The 23,298-nt window shown below is 38.7% G+C and overlaps 1 protein-coding gene across 1 annotated transcript in view; it reads left to right on the forward strand.

Annotated features, from left to right (window-relative positions):
* RP1 (RP1 axonemal microtubule associated) overlaps window positions 1–23,298 on the forward strand; it is a 297,701-nt gene that overhangs the window by 189,660 nt on the left and 84,743 nt on the right. The window contains exons 21-23 of the mRNA XM_040626106.1: window positions 416–570; window positions 11,958–12,016; window positions 12,942–12,986. Coding sequence (XP_040482040.1) covers window positions 416–570; window positions 11,958–12,016; window positions 12,942–12,986 — 259 coding nt within the window. The remainder of the gene's footprint in view (window positions 1–415; window positions 571–11,957; window positions 12,017–12,941; window positions 12,987–23,298) is intronic.

Raw genomic sequence — 23,298 nt, forward strand, 5'->3', positions numbered from 1 at the left:
ACATGCCTCAAAATATATCAACACCCATGGAAACTAAATACTTTGCATATTAGGGCTCATGGTTTTCAACATGTCCACCTACTAAACTTTGTCACAGAAGCAGGAATCTGAGTAAGAGAAAAGCCACGAACTGGCAGCCTTTGTATTAGGGTTTATTTCTTATGCTGGATACTGTTATAAACAGAGAAAATAAAACTGCAAGAGAAAGAAGCACAGAAAAGTATTTTGAATAGATAAAAGTAATTTGCTTATTTTTCTTTCTTTCTTACCCCTTTTGATGCTAACTGTAGTAACATTATCTCTTTTAAAGTATTGGGCTGCTTCTGTCAGTCTTTGGGCTATTATTATTGCCTGCATTTATCATGTGCTGGACTCCTTTTATTTCAGTGGGGTTTGTCTCTGTCTCCTGCACCAGATAGATACATTTCAAGTGGAAGCAGTGTCACTTGGAAAACTGCAGAAGGTGCTGTTGCGCTGTGAGGCCAGTGAGGAATCCCAGTACTGGTATTGTGAGAAGGTCGTGGTCAGAGAACCTGCTACTGCATCTGAATCTGTCTTCACCTGTGAAAGGTAGTGCTGGTCCCTGTGGTACTTCAAAGAGTGTGTTGCAATGTGGATAATGCAGTATGTGTGTGAGTGTATGTGTGTTTTAGATGCATGTGTATTTTTGTTTCATTAACTCAGTATTCCACATCATCTTCACTCATTGATTGCTTGAATAAATAATCTATTGCTAAGCATTGTAAAGAAATCTTATAATTTCTTATTATTTCAATGTGTTATATATCACAAGAAGATCAGATGCTTAATACTGGAAAATTTTACATCAGTCATGGGAATATTTGTTTAAATGTTGGTTTCTTTAGATTACTTAAAATTATAGTGTTATAACAATTTCATAAGGGAATTAAGCAAGAATTTAAGCAAGAACTCTCAGAATAGAACCTAAGAAAGATAAAGGTTAAAATCTAGATAACTTGGGCTTTCCCTTGAGCTCCATGACATACAACATTGTGAAAATTTAAGGAATACAATGTGTTATTTTGATACATTCATATCTTATAATATGGTTGCCTTTGTAGCAATATTTACACATTATATAATTATAGTACAATATTGTCTATATTCATTATACTGTGCACTAGATCTCAATGGCCTATTTACTACTCCTTGCAAGTTTGTACCCTTAAACACCATCAGTCTTACCCTCCCATTCCCCATCCTTCGGCAACCATTTCTGACTTGGCCCTATTGCCTCCAAGTTTAAGCCTTGTTGTCTAGACCCTTGCTGAGTCCTCTCAAGAAGCTCCCAGCTTCAGCCATCTAGGCTCTAATGCTTATTGTTGCTTGGTTCTCACCCCAGGGAAAGTATGGGCTCCAGACCTGTGAATGGGATTGAATTAGAATGGGGTTCTACACAAAAGCCCAATCTACCATGGACATGGAGTAAGAAACTTGGGACTCTATTTTGAAATTTTGAATCCTCAATGTTGGGGCCCTACAACCGTCTTTCCAAATAGATAATCAACAGGAAATGAGGCAAAAAAATATAGACAAAAATGGCACTGGAAAATGCAAGCATACAGATCTGGAGATGTCAAAACAATTACAACTTTAATTACTAAGCAAAAAGTAGAGCAGAAAATAATGAGTCAATTCAACTAAAAATCCTAAATGCATGGCACTAAAAACCACCAGCCAGAGATGACTGGGGGTGACAGTAACTGAGAAGCAGTGGGAACCACAGTAGGCTCTCCCACTTTTCTGCCTTTTTAGCCCTTAAATTCAGTCAATTCTTTTTCCTAGTACCTGTTTAACTCATCCCTTCTTTTCTGTTCTCACTTCCTCTATTCCTGTTGTGTTCTTGACTAAATTATTGCAGTAGCCTTTGGACTGTCTTGATTCCTCCTTCTCCAGTCCTCCCTGCTCACCACTTTCTAGCTAATTTGACTCTGTGCTAAGTGGGCAGCGTCTAGCTTATCTGACTCGACATTTACAAACATCATTCTGACTTTAGCTTATCTTTTCTTTCAATTTTCTTCTGCTTTCTTTTTATTATGTTATATTAGTCACCTATTAGTTTTTGATGTAGTGTTCCATGATTGATTGATTGCTTATAACACCCAGTGCTCATTGGAACACGTGCCCTCCTTAATACCCATCACCGGGCTAACCCATCCCCCACCTCCTCCCCTCTGAAACCCTCAGTTTGTTTCCTGGAGTCCATAGTCTCTCATGGTTCGTCTCCCCCTCTGATTTCAACCCCTTCATTTTTCCCTTCCTTCTCCTAATGTCCTCCATGCTATTCCTTATGTTCCACATGTAAGTGAAACCATATGATAATTGTCTTTCTCTGCTGGACTTATTTCACTTAGCATATTCCCCTCCAGTTCCTTCATTTCAATGCAAATGGTGGATATTCATCCTTTCTGATGGCTGAGTAACATTCCATTGTATATATGGACTACATCTGCTTTATACATTCATCTGTTGAAGGGCATCTTGCCTCCTTCCACAGTTTGGCTATTGTGGACATTGCTGCTATGAACATTGGGGTACACGTGCCCCTTCTTTTCACTACATCTGTATCTTTCAGGTAAATACCCAGTAGTGAAATTGCTGGGTCACAGGAGAGCTCTATTTTTAACTTTTTGAGGGACCTTCACACTGTTTTCCAAAGTGGCTGTACCAATTTACATTCCCACCAACAGTGTAAGAGAGTTCGCCTTTCTCCACAACCTCTCCACCATTTGTTTCCTGCCTTGTTAATTTTTGCCATTCTAATTGGTGTAAGGTGGTATCTCAATGTGGTTTTGATTTGAATTTCCCTGATTGCTAATGATGTTGAACATTTTTTCATGTGTCTGTTGGCCATTTGTATGTCTTCTTTGGAGAAGCAACTGTTCATGTCTTCTGCCCATTTTTTGACTTGGTTATTTGTTTTTTAGGTGTTGAGTTTGAGAAGTTCTTTATAGATCTTGGATACTAGCCCTTTACCTGACGTATCATTGGCAAACATCTTCTCCCATTCTGTGGGTTGCCTCTTTTGGTCTTTTTGAAGAATAAATTCTTTAGTATTTTGTTGTATAATTTTGTCCTAAAAATTTTCAAGAAAAAAAAATGGGGAAAATATTGTTCCCTTGTTCCTAGGAACTATTTTAATTGCACCATTTCCCCGTTCAAAAATTTTCATTAATCTCTATTGCATACCATAAACCAAATAATCTATGATCTTTCCATTGAAGACTTTGACTCCATTACCCCTTTCCAATTTGTTTTTTAATTGTCCTCTCTCAGGACCTTAGTGAAATTAGACAATCTATTATTGCCAGAATAAGTTCTGTCCCTTGGAGTGTGCTATACTTCACTCAAGAATGCCCTTCCTTACTCTACTATTCTTCCTTTAAGTTCCCGTTCAAATTCTGCTGCTAGCATGAGCTAATTGGCCCAACTGGAAATACTTCTTCTCCCAGTGCTTTCTCTGAACTTAGCATAACACAGAACCCCCATTGGCTAAGTGACAAGTCATGCTGAAGAGGACTGGGCATCCCCTCCCAGCCTCTCCCACCCACAGCACGCAGTCATCTTTGGGGCAGAGGGGAAGCTGTATTTTATTCCTTACAACAGAAGAGGTAGGGAGTGATTCATCAAGAGTTTTCTTTTTAGGTTCTTAGGTTCTGATACATTTTGTCACATTAATATAGTTTATTTTTTTAATGTGAAATTTTCTTGGGATTCTTTAGATTTATTCATCACCCTGTTCATGCCTACATGTACCTACCATGACAGTGGTGCTGACTAGCTTCCCTGCCACCATTACCCCCACTGCCTCTCCCATCACTCCCTGCACTACCTTCACTCATGTCTGCACTAAGCCAACATGGCCTTGTCTGGAAAGAACATAAGTGATGGCTTAATTTAGTTTCAATGGATTGAGGCTGAAAAATTTTAATTACAAAATACATTAAGTGACCAAAAGTAATATAACAGATATGCACTGTCCTGACACAGCGAATGTTAATATTTGTTGTTCTGCACATAGTAATAGGTCCTGAAGAAATGGTAGCCAATGCTCATTCACACAATACCCTGATGAGGAAAGTAAGTTGCAAAAAGCATTCCTTCCTATCTGTGGGTATAAAGAAATGAAGAAGATCCTGCCTTCTCAGTTCTTAAAGAAGCAGAAGAGTAGTGGCCCCAGAAATAGAACTTGGTACAGCAGGTTCCTTTCTACAACAGAGGACCACTCAGAAGCTGTTGGTGGTTGCTTCTGTGCGATCAGTGCCTTCTCTCTGCATGTGAAAGGTCAAGGACAACTTACTGTAAGTAAGGCAGGTGTGAGTCTGGATGGCCTCTCTGATAGGAAAGGAGAGCCATGCTGCACACAGGAGCCAGACAGACCTCTGTCTGGACTCTGCCTATCTTCTTCTCAGATCTGATGGGGAGCTGGCCAAGGTGGGGTGCTGGGTGCATTCATGACTGCTAATGAGTTCTGGGGTGTAGGCAGCAGAAATGCTCAAGTATATACATCACAGGGGAAAAGGAAAGAAAATCTCAGTATGCTCCTTGATGCTTCCTTATGGGGCAAGAATTTACAGCACAGCTGAATTAGGACAGAGAAAAAGACCACCAAGTGTTCATTCCTTTTATAAGTTAAGCGGGAAAAAGTGAAATATAAAGCACAGCTACAGGAAGAGGACGCTTTTGTGCATCACAGATGCTTCCTGTGAGGATTCGCATCTCCTTTTCTTTTTTCTTTTCTCCTCTTCAATTCAACACCCACATCCTTATGGTTTTATTTTATTTCTATACCTGAAGATTTTATTTTTCTGCTTTTTGTGCATTTAATATAGATAGAGTACGCACCACTGAATTTCTAACACTTACACATGAAGTTTGGCTATTCGAGGTTTGGAGCAAGCAGAATTTGTATGTAAAGCAGGCAAGCATTCATCCGACTATGAATTGAAGTCAATACTCTTATTTACTATTTGTATTAGTTTCCCATGACTGCCATAACAAATCACCATGAGCTTGGTGGCTTAAAACAAGAGAAATTTATTCTCTCATAGTTCTGGAGGCCAGAAGTCTGAAACTCGGGTATCAGCAAGGTGGTGCTCCCTCTCAAGTCTCTGGGGAGCGATCTTTCCCTGTCTCTTCTAGTGCGTCTGGTGGTTGGATGGCGCCCCGCAGTATTTGGTGTGCAGCTGCATCTCTCCAGTGTCTGCCTCTGCTGTCCCATGGCTGTGCTTCTCCTTTATGTATGTGTCTCTGTGTCATTTCTCCTCTTCTTACACAGACCCTAGTCATTAGACTAGGCTCACCCCACTTTACATCTGCAAAGAGCTTGTTTTCAAATAAGGTCACATTCTGAGGTTGTATGTGAACGTGAATATTTGGGGGACACTCTTAAATCCAGTACACTATTTGAGGGGGTCTCACAGTGTACTATCCACTACAAGGTTTATCAGCATTAATATTATTAATATTAGCAAATTAGAGATTTCTAGAGATTTCTAGACTTTTCTGTATGTTACCAAACTTGTACACATTGTATACATGTGTGTATCTGTGTGTTCACTTTTAATAATGAGATCCTGAAAAAACGTTAATATCTACCTTTTAAAAGACACAATATCATTTATGAATATATTTGTTAACCCACTTCACCCAGGAAGGTCTAGATTCACAGATGGTTAATAGCAAAATTCTTCAGCCTGAGGACAAGGAGGGCCAAGAACCTCTCAGTGTTGCCTTCCATTACTCCTGACTGGTTTGGGGCATTAGCTTATGCGAGCAGCTTATTTGAAATAAAGATCCACCTAATGGCACTTCTAAATAGAAGGTGATTTATGGATGAGAAATTGAAAAGTTAAATACAAATAAATGATGTTTTAAAAAACTATGTAACTTGACTTGTCAAGGCAGAACAGCATGACCTGCTTTGTCCTCCCAAAACCAAATCGTGGTCAGATAGGTGGAGTGAGCCTGAGTCATATTATCCTAAGGAAGAAGGACAAGCCGCTGCACAGTGTTCCTTAGAGTTGATATTGCAGCTAATACTTTTAAACTGTTCCAGCCTCATTTCTATTCAATATTCTTTACTTTTTTTCTTTTTTTTTTTTTAAAGAAAGGTTGAGATCATTTCCTTTGTGTAAAAATGGAAGGACGAAGAATTTTAAAAATCACTACTATGGACAGAATAGACTATCAGCAAGTCCTGGGTACTTTTTATACATGGAATGCCACCTCCACTTAAGGTCCATGCTCCCCATTTCATAATCCTCAACATCTTCTTACTAATTTTTTTAAGAGTTTATTTATCTGACAGAGAACAGAGACAGAGACAGCCAGGGAGAGAGGGAATACAAGCAGGGGGAGTGGGAGAGGAAGAAGCAGGCTCCCAGCGGAGGAGCCTGATGTGGGGCTTGATCCCAGAACGCCGGGATCACGCCCTAAGCCAAAGGCAGACTCTTAACGACTGAGCCACCCAGGCGCCCCTCTTCTTACTAATTGTTAAAAAGAGGGTCTGTTTCTCCATCAGGCACGTGAGGCAGGCATTTGAGCAGAGCAGGTAAGAGGCCTTCCTCACACCCTTGGGATAGCACCCTTGGCAACTGATGCCAGCCCTGAACAGCCTAGGGTAGACCTGGCTCTTCTCTGCTCCCAGTCCACCCTCAGTGCTCCTCTCCACTGGTGCTATCCCGCCGGAGTTCACCAACTCCCGATCCTCTCCGGGCGCCTGGAGTCTGGTGTGCTCTCACCCTGTTGACTTGTGAATTAACAAGAAGTTGTGTCCCCTCTGCTAGGGAGGCATTCCTAAACCTTCAGGTTGGGCCAACTGTCCGTTCTGTACCTTTACCAAAGCACATAATGTTAACTCAGCACTTATTATCTGTAATTGTATTTATGTGCTTATGTCTCTTTGACTTTTCCCGGCTCTCAACAAGACATTCCTCAAGGTCAGGCTGATGTTTTCTTTTTCTACTTTCAGCCCCATGTATCCCAGAATATAATAGCTTAAAATTACACGTGTATTCAACTGAACTGAAGGGCGTATAGTAATGAAGACACCATAAGCCCTAAGGGAAATCACATTAAATGAAGGATTTAGAATTAGAACACGAAATCTAAAAGGTTTAAATATGTCTTAGTCTCACTAAGACATGTATAAACAAAATTATCACTTAATATTAATTTGAAGTATTAATACAATACCAAAGAGTGATTCTTAGAATGAGCACAGGAGTTAAAAAAAAAAAAAGTTTAACATTCCACTGGTTTTTATGCCAATAAATGGCTTATTTGTCTCAGGATATCTCAGTCTTGAAAAACTGAAGTTACTGGCTGATCAGCCACAATAGGGACTTTTCTGCCCTCAATATCTGGCAGAGAAGGGTACATTTTCTGTGTTTTCCTCTCTGTGGCTTCAGGCACTGGCAGGGCTGCATTTGATGCAAGAGGTTCTTAAACAGAAGCAAGATTAATGATCACCTCTCAACCATTCCATTGTTCTCATTCACAAAGCGTTTTCCTCACTTAACTGCTTCATGCCAGCTCTGGTGCTTATTCCAAAGAAATCACATATGAAGGTCCATACCCTTAGAAGGTGGAAATCAAAAACTTCAGTGTCCATAGGACAAACTGATAGTAAAATGTTGTAGGTGCTCAGGAAGTGTATGCTACATTTGGCAAATCTGTGAATAAATCATAAACTAAGTCATATACAGAGCTGGACTTAATTTGTGGTGAGGGTCAGGAAAGGAACCAGGGCAACCCAGTTGAAACAGCACTCATCTTTTGCATAACCATAGTAGACAAGGCAAGTGTTACACTCAGGCCAGCTATGTGTAAGGTTAACGTTAGTTTGTGGTGCCAGATGTAAAACGAATTGACCCCTCCTGTCTCCCCATCAATCTTTTAGGCTTCTCTTCCAATTCCCCCTAATAAAGCACATTTTGCTCCCTTCCTTAGACATTCTCTAGGAACATTAATACTCTATTACCTCACACATCTTAGCATTCTATTGTTTCCTCTGCTTAGTGAAATCCTTAGCCTTCAAGGCCCAGGATAAAATGCTATCCATGCCATGAAGCTTTGTCTGCTTGCCCAAACAGAAGTGAGTTATCTTTACTCTCTTTAAAATTCTCTGGTGCTTTCCTTAGACCTCTACGCACCACTCACCACACCGTGTCATACGCCGTCACTGTTTATGGATGATAAACTTCTTAAAGGTAGGGTCTTATAGATTTGTTTTTATTGTCCAACATGGTTTCTCGTTCCAAGTACAGACTTGGCCAATACTTAAAGAAGGAAGGAAGGAAGGAAGGAAGGAAGGAAGGAAGGAAGGAAGGAAGGAAGGAAGGAAGGAAGGAAGGAAAGAAGGAGTGGCAGCAAGGGAGGGGGAGAGAAAGGGAGGGAAGGAAAGATTAATAAAGAGCAATGGGAGAAACCTTAGAGGTCACCTCATCTTTGCATGAATTCCCTCTATAACATGCTCAGGTGTGTTGGTAAAAATTGTTTATGCTTTTCTTTATTTTGAAAATAATTCATCTTATATACAAATGGTTTTATTTTCCTTTCCTGGGAAATGGGGGGGGTGATGAATAATACAGATAAGAAAGGATGCTAAAATTTTGATAAAATGCAGAAATGTAAAATGCTATTTTTATAGGGAGAAACTAATAAAAATTATCATGACACAGTGAGCAATCATTTAACTTTACTGATTTTTTTTTCCTAAAAGAGGCCACTCTTAATCATTTCTTGCTATTCTGAGCATGTATTTGTGCTGCTGAAGATTTCTGTGCTCTTTTTGTCAGTTTGAGCCATTCCTCAGTATGGAAGTGACAAGTAGTGATGGTGGGAAACTGACAGAATGAGGCGCAGGGATGAGTCTTGCTCATTTTTTGGGATGGGGGTGGAGACTTAGAACCTTCATACAAGCATTTAGTATTTCTTCTGCCATTTTTAATATGAATGAGTGGTTGCCATATCTAAAATGTATCTCAGATGAAATCTAATCAATGTCACCTTTTTAGGCCCCTTCCCCACCAAAAACAGCCTATATATTTGGGGGCAAGATCACTCAAACACATTCCATGGTTGTCTACTTTGACCTTAAAAGACTAGACCAACTTTATTTTGTTTCTGTGTTTGTATTTCCTCGTTAGCCCAGTGAAAAGGAACCCCCGGGTGATCTAGGGTTTTGAAGCATGTTTCTGTCGGAAACTGCATAATGTGTATGGCGATCTTGGGCAAGCAGTCTCCTCCTGCTTACTTTTTTATTCTATTTATTTAATATCACCATGCTCCTCTCAAGCCATACTGCTCCAATACTTTTCTTTTGTTCACTGGATTTGGGGGAATTTTGATGTCCTCATGCAAAACCATGGTTCACAACCTCAACAACTAACTAGTCTTGGCTGATTCTCTCAGTTTCTTTTGCAGCTCATTCTAAGATAGAAATTAAAGGATGGGTGTGGACACAGGCTTAGGCAGGTAGATAGAGGCATATATACAGCAGAAAATATGTGTGTGCTGCAAATAACTATCATCTATAGCAACTAAGATCTATCCTGTTCCATTAATTAGAAGTGGTTCATGAGTAAACATCTAATGGTACTATAAAAATATTTTTAAAAAAATTCATAGAAATTATGGCCACTCTGGAATTGAGGGTTTATCAACTTGTCTTGATGATTTTACCTTAAGAAATCTGAACCTGGAGCAATCTAGAGGGAGTTATTTTTAGTAGCTATCTAGTACTCAGAAGTCTCCATGGCTTTCAGGGCCACAACCTTGCATTAGCCCAGTATCTTCTAAAAAAAGGGAAATCATAGTAGGGAACTTCCATAAATGGACTAAACAAAAGACAAGATGAGAGTTTGATTTTTAAAATTTCAATTGGTCAGTCAATAAACTCTAGTTTGGTTGCAAGGGTGAGGAATTCACTAAGGTTTATGTTAAAAGGGCAACTTTGAAGGTGACTCTCATAGAACCGAGCTTTAAGAAATAAAGCTAGACATTATAAATTAGAGAGTCATCAGAGAGCCAGTCACTCTCTTTGGATTTCAAAGGTGTCTCTTCATTGAAAATCTCTATTCTTTTCTCTATACACTAGCTTCTTCTCTTCGTACACAGGTTTTCTCTCCCATATCTTTGGCTTGCAGCTAGCTTTGCACTCCAAAATACCACCCGGCCTTAACAATAGAGGTACTGTGAAATCTCCATGAGCAGTGCCATCTGATCACAGTTTCTACATCTCTCACGTCAAGATATTAAGACTGATTGACCAAGCATGGATCAGGTGTCCACATCTGCCCCAATCAGCTAGGACGAGAGGCAGGTCCTCTGATACAAACCTTATTGTTCAATAACCTACCTCTCTGTGGCACACTTGCAAAGCACAGGTGGAAGTGGTTAGAAGGAAATGGGATCTCTCAAAGCTTTTGAAAAATGGAGAGATGAACTGTCCTGAGAGCTGAGTAGAACAGCATGAGCTGACATGGTTCACCTTTATACCCCATCTGTTAGCATCATCTGGTGATTTCAAGGCCAGCATGGTGGAGTGTAAGTCCCATAGCTCCACCTCTGAGTCACTTGACATTCTCAGATCCAATGACCTCCCCTTCAGTGACCTTCACACGGGGTCGCCCACCCTGTCCCCAAGTCTTTCCCAGCAGCCTCCTGTGCTTCAGCCATGTGGAACTTTGTCTCTGCACCCTTGCCAATGCTATTTTTTTCTCCCTGTGATACCCTTTCCAATCTCTCGTTTACCAGTCAGACATCTCCTTACCTACTGTCCAAAATTTGGATCAAGTGTCACCTCCTTGTTGACATTTGTTTGCTCTTTATTCCTTTGTACTTCCTCATTCTTGCCATTCAGAGCTGGTTAGTCTCCTTTTCTGTTCCTACAATATCTATACGTATTTCTTACATCACCTACAACTCTGTACATTTATATCTTTACTCATCTATTTCCTCATTTTACACTGAAAGCACTTCCAGCTCAGGTTTCCTGTCTCTACTGTTCTTCCTGTATCCCAGCACTTAGCAAAGGGCTTTGCACACAGAAGGCACTTTCTAAATGTTTATTGAATAGGTGGGTGGATGGATGGAAGGAATGAAAGGGTGTTTGAATGTGGGATAACAATAACTGTGGTTATTGTGATAAAATAGTAACATTTATGTACCATGTGACTACTCATTTCAAGTTCACAGCAGCTCTGTGAGGCAAATAATTTAGTCAAGGAAACAAAGCTTCAAGAGGGTAATATCCCAAAGCTGAAACTGATAACGTCGGTTTTCTAAGTTCAGCCTTGGCTTTTTCTACAAAATGGAGCTTCTAACACAGAAGTTTGGCTGATGTAGAGGGAAACTGCCAGGATGAACTATTACTTAGCATAAGCACATTTTCCAAAGTGGTAATTTTTTCATCAAGTTTTAAGGTAGAACCACTATTTTTGGAGCCACTGAAGAAGAGATATTAAAGGAAGTCATGTGAAAGCAAGACAGTGACCTCTGTAGAGGATGTCTTAAAATGAAGGAACTCATTCTTCTGTGCCAATGGATGGTCAACACTTCTAGCCAGGCCCAGATATCAGGCTCAAAGTCTTAGACCAGCCCTTGCCTTCATTACAACTCGGTAGGGCAGTGCTCTGCTGGAGGCCCAGGTGCATTTACGAGTGTTAGTGACTGATAAACCTGGAGAGGTAGATGGTTAGCAGGTTTAGCAGTTTGTGTGTTTCATTCTTCAAGCCACAGTTATGATATCATTCTTACCACATTCATGAGTTCGCAGTAGATTGGATTGTTTGACTTCATAAAAAGCTATTTTTATAGTTACCTTTTAATGTTCAAAATTAGTGCAGAATTGAGCTTATTGTAAAAATTGAGAAAAGCAAAAATTAATTTTTTCTTCTTTTTTCTTCTCTCTTTTTTCTTTTTTTCCTCAGATGGCTTCCCTTTATGTCTCAGGGCATAATTCATTCAGAAATTGAACTTTATCTTCAAGGTGAGGATTAATGAAATCTTTAGTAGAAGAAAATACAAGGTGATTTTTTAAATGTTTTATTTAAGTTCCATTTGGTTAACATACAGTATAATATTAGTTTCAGGTGTACAATATAGTGATTCAACATTTCCATACATCACTTGGTGCTCATCATAGCAAGGGCGCTCCTTAATCCCCACCACCTATTTACCCCATTTCCCCACCCACCACCTCTGTGGTAACCATCAGTTTGTTCTCTATTGCTAAGAGTCTGTTTCTTGGTTTGTCTCTCTCTTTCTTTATGGAAACAACCCGAGTGTCCATCAACTGATGAATAAATAAAGTAGATGTGAGATATATATATATATATATATGTGTGTGTGTGTGTGTGTGTGTGTGTGTGTGTGTGTGTATACACATACATACATACATATACACACAATGGAATATTACAAAATGATTTTGATACAACCTGTTGTCATGGAACATTCCCCAGTTGCTCCCAGAATGTCCCTTTTGATAGTTTACCCTTTGCATCAGATTTATCATTATTCCTCACAGTGAGAATAAAAGCATATGTAAAGATGTGTCTTGGCAACATTATATGCCCTACTGTAGGTTAAAAATAAACCTAAGGATTTGCTACCATTAAAGAGGGTTTTTTTTTAAAGATTTTATTTATTCATTTGAGAGAGAGAGAGAGTACAAGTGTGGGGGCAGAGGAGCAGAGGGAGACATAGACTCCCTGTGGAGCAGGGAGCCCAATGTAGGGCTTGATCCCAGGCCCCTGAGGTCCTGACCGGAGCCAAAGGCAGACACTTAACCAACTGAGCCACCCAAGCACCCCATGCTACCATTAAAGAGTTAACTTACATTTCTTTTTCTCCCACTTATAATGTCATCAGGCAGATCTATTATTAACTGCACTTCACTTTTATTTTTGCAGAAATGCAAATAAATCATCAACCTAAAATACAAGAGGAAGCAAATGGTAAATGTTGTTGCCACTTTTCATCTTCTAATCATCTGAAATGATCTATTTCTGTTTCAAGATTACCTGCCTTATACATTTTTTAGTATATTCTTACTGAGTTTAAACTATTGATCCAAAAATATTTAAAATGAGTATAGGAATAGGCATTATATTATGGTTTGATTTATAAGAAACAAACATAAGCAACTTTAGCCCCAAATGTTTTTCCCTTTAATAATTTAAATATATGGGTGAAGTAATCATTTTCCAAATGATTAATTTCTTTTAATTGTCCTTTTCTTTTAAAAACAAATTTTGCATATTGGTTCTCAGTTTTCTTTTTAAGTCTTTTGAGGTTAGCTTTTTCTATTAGATGTTCTTCAAATCAACCTGCAATCGTTATTAATATATTTACATTTTAATGCTGATCTGAATGAGATGGATAAATACAAATTACTAATATGCATACCAAGTTAACAAACCTTTATGTTCCCCAAAATGTTTGTACTGTGTGGCAATTTGAAACTAGGAAAGGGTTAATGCTAACATTTTTTTTATATTCCTGTATTGATTAGGATGTGGCCACTGAGACACAAATATTATGTCCATTCTGATAACCAGCATTTGCATTTATTATATTAGAAATTGTATTTTGGATTATATTTTACTTTTTGTTTTTTAGTTATGTGTAGGGGAAAAGCTGTGCTTGTGTCAGACTGTAATGTAATTTTACTACTGTTCTAGAATCTCTTAGTGATTTTAAGGGACCTCAAAAGTTCTATGTCTTATAGTAAGCCTGTAAATGATAAACTTGAAATGACACTCTAAGTAGAAAAATTAACCATTAATCTCAGGTCTTGGTGTATATATGAATAATACAGGCTAATAGTTTTAAAAAAAATATTCTATTTATCTATCAGAGAGAGAAGGGAGAGAGAGTGAATGCAGAAGGAGGGGGAGCAGTAGGCAGAGGGAGAAGCAGGCTCCCCACTGAGCAAGGAGCCTGACCTGGGACCCAATCCCAGGACCCTGTGATCATGACCTGAGCTGAGGGCAGATGCTTAACCGACTGAGCCATCCAGGTGTCCCTAGGCTAATAGTGTTGAACTAAAGATTTTAAATAAGGATGAAAATGTTGACAGTCCTTTGTTAATAATATTAACCATGTAATCAACATTAGTGATACCAAATATAAGGAAGTTGCATTATATAGCAGACATGTTTACCAAGGAGTTTGGCAGATACACTTTTTTAGTATAATTTGATTAAATAAATTATTTTAAAATGTTTTCTTATAATTAATCATTTCTATGGTTTTAGCTTATTTTAATGGTCTCATTGAAATGTCTTTATTTTTTATAGTGCAAATGCAGATTAATCACAGACCTTAGTTCATGGGACACTATCCTTATTTGTCTGTGAATGGTTCTCTTTTATTTCATTTTTAAATTCTGAAGAATGTGATCTTTAATATTTCCTGGGATCTGATTCTAGAAATACATTAGTAGTTTTATAGTTGTATGAATAAGCTAGTTTATGGTGTGGAAAAAACCTTGGGAAGTTAAGTAGTCTAATCTGATGAGACAGTGTTACATTGTGGTTAAGAGTGTTGAAGAACAAATGTGAGTCTTAAATTTTGAATGTACATGAAACATGTTTATGTAATTCATGCCCTTCTGTATAGCTGCAGTGGGATGAAAGTAGACCAAGATGTTGTTTCAGTTTAATGGTAGAAAGGAAAAGAAGGAATCAGCTGAGTTAATTTAATTTCATTTTGAGGCGATTAACAATAAATACAATTATGTGCCATCATTAACTCCAGGCCGTGTTTAATGAATTCCCACAATTATTTAAGACATGTTTCCCAAACCTGACACCTTATAAACATAAATATTTATAATTCATACAGGTGAAATCATTTATCATAGTAAAACTGCATTTCTGAGTTAGGCTGAACTTGGCCATGGATAATATTTTAATGTACATTGCTGGATTGAATTATCTAACAATTATCAATGCCTTTTGTATAATGCTTATAGCTAGTCATTATGGTAAGCTTGCTGTTAAATTCTAATAAATTCATATTAATTCTATAATAATAAATACATTAAATTAATTCTAATTCTAATTAATTTTTACATACTCTTTGAATGCTCTGTGAAGACAGCCATATCACATATGAATAATGACACATTTTCTTATCCTAAGATGCTATCTAGGTCCATGGTACAATATGGAATAGAAGCAGTAATGGCAACATTAATTGTGAACTCATATAGCATTTACTACGTAGGGTCTAAGTGTTTTAGATATATTTATTTAATCCTTGCAATAACCCATGAGATAGATAGTATCATTCCATTTACAGATGATGAAACTAAAGGACATGCTCTTTCTTTCTTTCTTTCTTTCTTTCTTTCTTTCTTTCTTTCTTTCTTTTCCTTCCTTCCTTCCTTCCTTCCTTCCTTCCTTCCTTCCTTCCTTTCTTTCTTCTTTCTTTTTCTCATATAAGGTCACACAGGTGGCAGATAGCAGATCTGGAATTTGAATCCAAATAGTCTGACTCCAGAGTCCATACTGTTCTTTAAAGGAACTTCTTCTAACTGTCCCTAGTCATTAGGAATGTGTGTGTAATTATATATGTGTATATATCATCTGTGCCTTTGGATTTATTTTGTTGTATTGTTTTTCTAGATGATTAGGCTGTATTTTTTGATCTTTGGCTTTTAACCTTTTTCCAGATGCAAGTGAAAGGATGTATTTAATTTATTATTGTTATTATCCTTAGTAATCCTTTTTCACTTAGAACCTTTGTAGAAACAAATCAAGTTTCTGTGAGGCTTCCTTTGCTGATGAGTATTTGGAGCCCAATCTTTCATTAAGGGTGTAGACCCTCTTTTCTTACTTTAGAAGTCTCAGGTCCAACTCCCAGCCTTATGTGGCTGCAGCCTCCCATCTCCTGGCCAGGGTATTGACATTTGACATTTACCACAAGCACAACTCCAGCCTTCCAGAGTGCTGACTACTCACCACTTCTGCAGATGGCCCCTTTATTATTATTATTATTATTAATTTTATTAATTATTATTATTATTTGGCAGTGGGGAATTTTTCTTACTTTCTTGGAAATAAAATAATGTACCAAAAAGTTTGCTTTTGTTTTTCAATTTTCCCAGAATTTAGTTGTATTATGGTGACAGGGCTTTAAAAATATCATCGCAAGAAACTGGCCAAAGTATGGAAAACTTAAGTCACACAGTAGTAAATGAAAGAACTGGTATTAGAATTCAGCTCTTAAACATTACACAAAACAGTTTCACTTTAAAGGGCTGAGCTTCCTGCATGCTCTCAAGGGTTTCTGACTTGAGGGACTGTAAAATTCTTGAGCACTTAGGTATTTATTTATAGGAAATGCCAACTCTTTGTAGCATGATTGTTAGCAACTTGGTGGATTATCTGGAGTAAAGATTATTAAAATATTTTCTCTTTCTCAATTCTATTTTCTATATATGATTGCAGGTCTCACTATCCATAGTGTCTGCTCTAGGAAAGAAAGTAAAATTTAATTATTAATTCAACACAATTAACAATAAAACTCTTTCAAAACAGTATCGTGCATTCCAAATCAAGTGTAGATGGCTTTGAATTGCCCCCTGCTCTGATCATTTATGGCACATTGTTTTTGTAGTTGTGTGGATAAAGAAGTGATCACCTGCCTCTGTGTCGGAACCTTCTACTTTTTTGGTCAGTCTCATCTCTTGGATGGGAAGACATGCTGTGGGTACCTGGGAACCTGGGTGGGCCTGAGGAGTTGGTGTCCCAGATAAGTGCCCGTGATGTGTGCAGCTGAGATGCCAGAGAAACTCTCTCTGGGATTGCCTCATCAATCCCAACATACATTGCTTGAAACTTGGTTAACAATTCCAGTGCGGCTAAATGGGAAAAGAGAAGTCAATGTGGGGACAAGTTTGGAACCAGAAGGAAGAAGGTGAGCGCATGGGAATTCTCATCAGAGACCAGATATTTCCCGTGATTGCTGTTTGACATGGGTCTGCCAGGAAGAGTTAAGTGAGCAACCAGGGAAACACCTCAGTACTTCTCACACCCTCTGCTTGGCTTTTGCCTCATTTTCTCCTGACAGTAAATGGTCAGTGTTCGGATAGTCATTTATGCTGCATCGATTCTAGAATATTAGTTCATATTTTTTCCTGATTGACACAAAATACCCATAATTCAACATAGTAACTGAATATAGTGGATTTGACACTAAAACAACAGTATGATCTCAGTATCTTCAGAATATTCAACAAGATCTGCAGACACATTGCCACAAAGAGCCTACTCTCAACCAATTTCTATTTGGAGATAATTCACAAAAAGCATAGTACAGTTAGTGGTGAAATAGGATTAATCAAACAGCTCTTACTTAGTCTGAGTCAAGGTTTCTCAACCTTGAGACTACTGACATTTTGGGCTGGATAATTCTATGTTGTGGGGATTGTCAAGTATACCATATTTAGCAGCATCCTTGAACCTCTACCCACTAGATACTAATAGCACTTAGCCATCAGTTGTGACCATGAGAAATGTCTTCAGATTTCACCAAATGTTTCCTGGGCGGGGAAGTGACCCCCAGTTGAGAACCACTGACCTAGAGAATGGTGATTCTGTTGGAAAAGGGGGCTGAGGAGTTGGGATGCGCAAGTCTGGAAAGGTAGATGTGGCAAACTGTATTTGCTAAAATGCTGTAACTATATTTCCTGTCCCATGTACTCTTCCAGAACCTTGCCAATTCCCCATCAAAAGGTGGAATCAACTTGGGCAGACCTTTAAGACTGCCTCAACTAATAATGTGGAACAGAATTTATGCCATGTGATGTTTCCGCCATATACTAGTAGGTCAAAGATGTGATAGTGCTTCTGCCTGGCCCTCTCTCTGGGGATGTTTGTTCTTGGAGCCCAGCTATGATGATATGAACAAGCCCAGACCACATAGACAGGTCTACATGGAGAGGCACAAAGCCTGTTTCCCCAAGCCCTGCCTGAGCTTGCAGCCAGCAGCCAGCAGCCAGCAGCCAACACTAACCTGCCACTCCCATGAGAGAGCAATCTTGAACACAGATCCTCTGTCTGCTGTTGAGCCACCCCTGCTGATGCTGTATAGAGCAGAGACTAACTTTCTCTGCCAAGTCTGGCCGAGATTGCAGATTCATTGGCCAAAGAATTAATTATTGTTGACTAAAGCCATTCAGTTTTCCGATGGTCTATTACATAGCAATAGATAACCACAGCAGTAGAAATGGTAGAGGGTAGTTCATGTAGACTGCATATGTAGGTCAAGACTTGAATTCTATAATTGAGGATCATGACTGGTTATCCTAATTGTGCCAGTGATGTGGGTCTGAAGGTAGGTTTAGACCTAAGTGGTTGCTTGGAAGCCAGAGCATGAAGTCCTTGAGAGTTGTTATCAAATATTCAGAGAAGCAAGCTAAGGTTTCTAGCCGTGGTAAGGTGGATGATCAGTAGAGGCATGGAGAGATTTAGCAGCAAGTGTGAAGGTTAAACTTGAGGGGAATTTGGGATGAGGACAAGGCAGAAGTACCACTGATGAGAATCTGGCATCCAGGTTGAGGATGGTCACAGGGAACCTGGGACACCCCGCAGGAGCTTGCCATTTAGCCACCATGCTACTCCCCCCCGTCAAGAATCAAGATTTGAAGTGGAGTTGAATATACTAAACAGAGAGGCAGAGGATTCACAGTAAACTGAAGTAAAGAGTCATTATCCTAACTTATCAGCGATATACAACAAGTTCCAACATGCAGGGAGGCTCCGGAACATCCTGGTTAATAGTGCACATTCTAAATCTAGACTGCACCACTTATTCACTGCATGGCTTGGGGAAGTCACTGAATTTCTCTGTGCCTTGGTTCTTTCTTAGAAAATGGAGACGATAATAGAAACCATTAGAGTTGCTGTGAGGATTAGGTAAAAATAATATCTGTAAAACATTTAACCAGGGCCTGTACACCTCACATATCCAATCAGTGGTAATGTCTAAACTTCGTTTTCCCTTGTGGTAAAAGATGTGAAGGGTCTTGAGTACCCAGCGGCAGTCCCACTGCACAAGCATTTGGGCTGGAGCAGGCAACATGCCCCACGGCCAAGAAATGTCTCTATTGCAGCTTCTTCTCTATTCAGCCCTGTAAACATGCCACACACAGTAATAAATAATAAACAAAACCATAGAAATGACAAACCATTTACCCTAAACCAATATCAATATAAAATATATAATAGATTCACTTCTGATAGTGTTTTATGCTTGTTTTCCAGACTTAAAGTGAGGAAAATTGAGTATTGTTTGAAACCATTTTATTCCAGGAAGCATAACTGTTTCTAATTCTATGTCAAATTTATCCTAACTCCTGTGGTAGTGAGCACATTTCTCTATTGCTTTGTGTGTGTAATAGGATTAATGATATTTGTCTATTGGAAGAATAAAAATATTTGTAAAGTACTGAAAAAAATTTAAAAAACTCATGATCCTCTTATGAGGTTGTATTTTGAAGGATTTGTGAGTTTATATACATAGAATTATTTGGAGATAAAATTATTAAAAAATTAGGATAAAGTAATAATTTGTTTTGTTTATCTTTGCCAAATCTCATTGAGATATATTTACATGCCCTTCAAAATTTAGGTGATACAAGGTCATATTGTTTCTATTATCTTTGTGCTAATAACAAGACCAATTATAAGGCAAATGACAATGTCCTTGTCCTGTGTACAAAAAATGACCCAATGATGCATAATCAGAAGCACTTATTCTTTGTTGAGAAATAGTTATATATTGTGCTAAAGCATTCTTAATGCCTTAAATATCCTTTCTCACACATGCAGTCTTTATTTTTCAAAATCTCTTAATGAATCCCCAAACACTTTATGACTCTGTACAAAGTATTGTACTAGACCCTGGGGATACAGAGACATGTGAGACCTGAACTTGCCCTTTGAGGGGCTTACAGTCTGCGTGGGTAAATAAGGATCTGAGGGGTAGAGAGATGGAACTTGTTTGTATCCCGGGGTTGAAGTGTGTGCAGGGTCCAACAGAGATATGGAGAGAAGGGTTCCTTCTAGTTACTGGAAGGAATGATTCTTGGAGGAAGTGACTTTCAGGCAAAGCCCTGGAGGTCTTTGAGGATGGAAGGAAAAAGCCCTTCAAGGTAGCTGAAGGACGGTGTGTGAGTAACTGTGTGAGAGAGATTTCAGAGGGGCCAGAGGCTGCTTTGAAAGGGTGCTGTGGGCAGGGGCTATCAATGTTGTGAACAGAGCTAAGCATTTGACAGGCATGGCAATCTATTAGCAATGTTAAAATATTGCCCTGAATAGAAAGATGGAGAAAGTTGTATTTGCTTTGACCTCTCTCAAGGAGCAGAGGGAATGAGGGTAGAAGGAATTCTTGGATTCATCACCTAGAGTCTGGGGGAGCCTCACAGAGCTTTGTGAGAGAGTGGATCTGGTTAACTTTAGGGCTTTTGTTCCCGAGTTGCCTGCAGCTCTCCTCTGTCTTTCCTTGCCACATGCTCAACCTCTCCACCAAGTAAGAGCCAGGCACATGCTTCATGATGCATAGTGGTATTGTTCTTCTGAGTCTGTTTTAATCTACCTGTGATTGTGATCAGAGCAGCGGGAGGTTGCAATTTGCAGAGGTGCATTAAGTCTTGTCACTCTCACTGCATCGTATTGTGTCCTGGTCCTTTAAGATAAGTGGCATGGGAATGTGCCTACTATCTGGTGCATCATCAGGCAAAGCATGCCTGTCCCATAGTTTTTACTGTGCATTATGATGACTTAATGTGCTTTGTGGAGTTTTTTTCCTCAGTATGCTGAACTAACAATTACATGGTCAGAGCTTAATTTACATGCATCCTCCTTACATTTCTTTGAGTATTCAGTGGGTAGTTGCCAAGTAACTGAAAATGTGTCTAGACACAGATGTTTCTATATTCAACAACGGGGTAAGTTTTCTGAGCTGCAAAGGCAAATGTGTGTAACCCCTGTAACAGAATACACAAAATAAGGTAAAGATAAATTTTAAGATCTAAGTAAGGGCTATTGAACTTTACTAGCTATAGGGATTTTGCTTACCAACATAATGCACTCGTGCTTTCCTAAAAAATAAACCACCAATTAATAAGAAAACTTTGGAAAGGAAACAGTTAACAGTAGACCTACAATCTATTTTTTTCCCTTTTCATGGGAAGTGAAGGAGATGCCTCAGTCAAATCTCCCTGCATACATGCTAAGAATAAGATCTCCTGGTAGAAACACTAATGGTATTTATAAGTGAAAGATAACAGAGAACTTTTACCTGTGAAATGCTTTCAGCAGCTCTTCCCGTTTTCCCTTGCTTTACGAGAAACCACCCAAAACTTAGTGGCTCAAAACAGTAACTGATTACTGTCTTTCACCTTTCAGTTGGTCGATGTGGGTCGGCCAGGTGATTCTTGCTCAGAAACTTTCGTGATTTTAGTCTGATAGTACTCCATTTGCACAGACATCTTAAGCTATGGCTGGCTGTTTTTCCAAGATGAGTCACCCATGCCACTGGTTGATGACACCGGCAGCTCAGCTTGAGTTAACTTCCTATATGAAGCCTTCCCATATGCCTTAGGTTTTCACAGCACAACTCCTGGCGTCCGAGAGGGAATATCTTGAGAGAGTGTTCTAACAGACCCAGACCAACCTAGACTCAGAAGTCCCAGAATGTCACTTTGCTGCATAATATTGGCCGAGGGCAGCCCAGATTTGATCAGGGAAAATAGACTCTACCTCGTAATAGAGAGGTAAAATGGTCACTTTGCAAAAGAGCAAGTGGGTTGGGAGATCTCAATAAGGCCTTTAAATAATGCAGTCTGCCATAGCAGAATATGCCTGGTCTGTCTAGATTGTCTGTTGTAAATCAACCTGGTATTTATGGAGTGATGGAGGCATGAGTGGAGACTGGGATGTAAACTAGGAAATCAATGGGGTTTGATAGCTGTGCTTGAATTGTTTAAATCTCACATGACTTAAGTCCATATTCTCATGGAGGCTGGAGAGGACACTTTTGAGTTATATCGATCATACAGAGCAGGAGTCAGCAAAGTTTTATGATGAAGGGATAGATAAAATGCATACAGGCCATATGGTCTCTGTTGCAACTACCCAACTCTGCTGTTGTAGCACAAGAGCACCCATAGAAAATACATAAACAAATGAGTGTGGCTGTGTTCCAGTGAAACTAATTACAAAAACAGGTGGCAGGCTGGATTTGGTCAATGGGCCATTATTTGCCAACCCCTGGTCTGTGATCTCTCCAAAGGAAGAATGCTTAGCCTATGGCTTGCTAGTGAGTGATCAGTAAATTTGGTATTAGGTAAGATTTATAAACTGTCAAGTCTGTTTTCATAATTTGACTCACATGGTCCCATAGAGAGCCTGTTGAATATCTATCACATGCTTGTACATAATATAGACACTAATGCTTGTAAATCAGCTGGTCAACAAATATTAATTGAATTCCAGTTGTTGGCATAGCATCATATCCTGAAATTCAGGATTTTCTAGTTCAGTTTTATATATACTGATTGCACTTAGCTATATAAGAATAGCAAATACAGAACACATACTTTCCATTGTTGAAGTGGAAGCTGCTGTTAAAACTTACTTTATTAATAAAGAGAAATTTAAATTTATTGTTGGGTTATTTGGAGATCATGGAGTATATCTAGACTACTTTTAAATATTTTTAACACAAAAGAAAAATAAGCCTCCTAGGACGTAGTCTCCAAGAAGAGCTTTCTTTTTTTCTGTAGCAGGATTTCTTCAAATGGAGGCTAACTATTATAGTGTCTTTCCAAATTTAAGCTTTGAGAGCCAATGAAAAGAGAATAAAATGGGACAGTTTAAGGTGGATTCTCAGCAATGGCTTATTATATAGTCACATTTTTTTTAAACCTTTAAAACACTGGTAAATACAAGATAAAATTCAGATTTCAATTACATGGGAGCTTTGAGCTAATAGAAGTGATTTTCTAAAGGGGTTAGCAGATTACAGTATTTTGGGGGTATAACTCCTGGGGTTGAACAGACAGCAGCTATAAGGAAAGAAAGAAAAGAGACACTTAGAATATCTGAACTCATGTTCTTTGATTTTTTTTTTTTTTGGTAAAGGTAGTTTCACAATAGAAAATTAGAGAACTAGAAACTTGTAATTGTGACACACAATAAGAGATATAAAAACTATAAACATATTTTTAGCTCTGATAAGCTGTTTTGCAGGATA

This window comes from Ursus maritimus, unplaced genomic scaffold (assembly GCF_017311325.1).
Source record: "Ursus maritimus isolate PB19 unplaced genomic scaffold, ASM1731132v1 scaffold_9, whole genome shotgun sequence".
Lineage (NCBI taxonomy): Eukaryota > Metazoa > Chordata > Mammalia > Carnivora > Ursidae > Ursus > Ursus maritimus.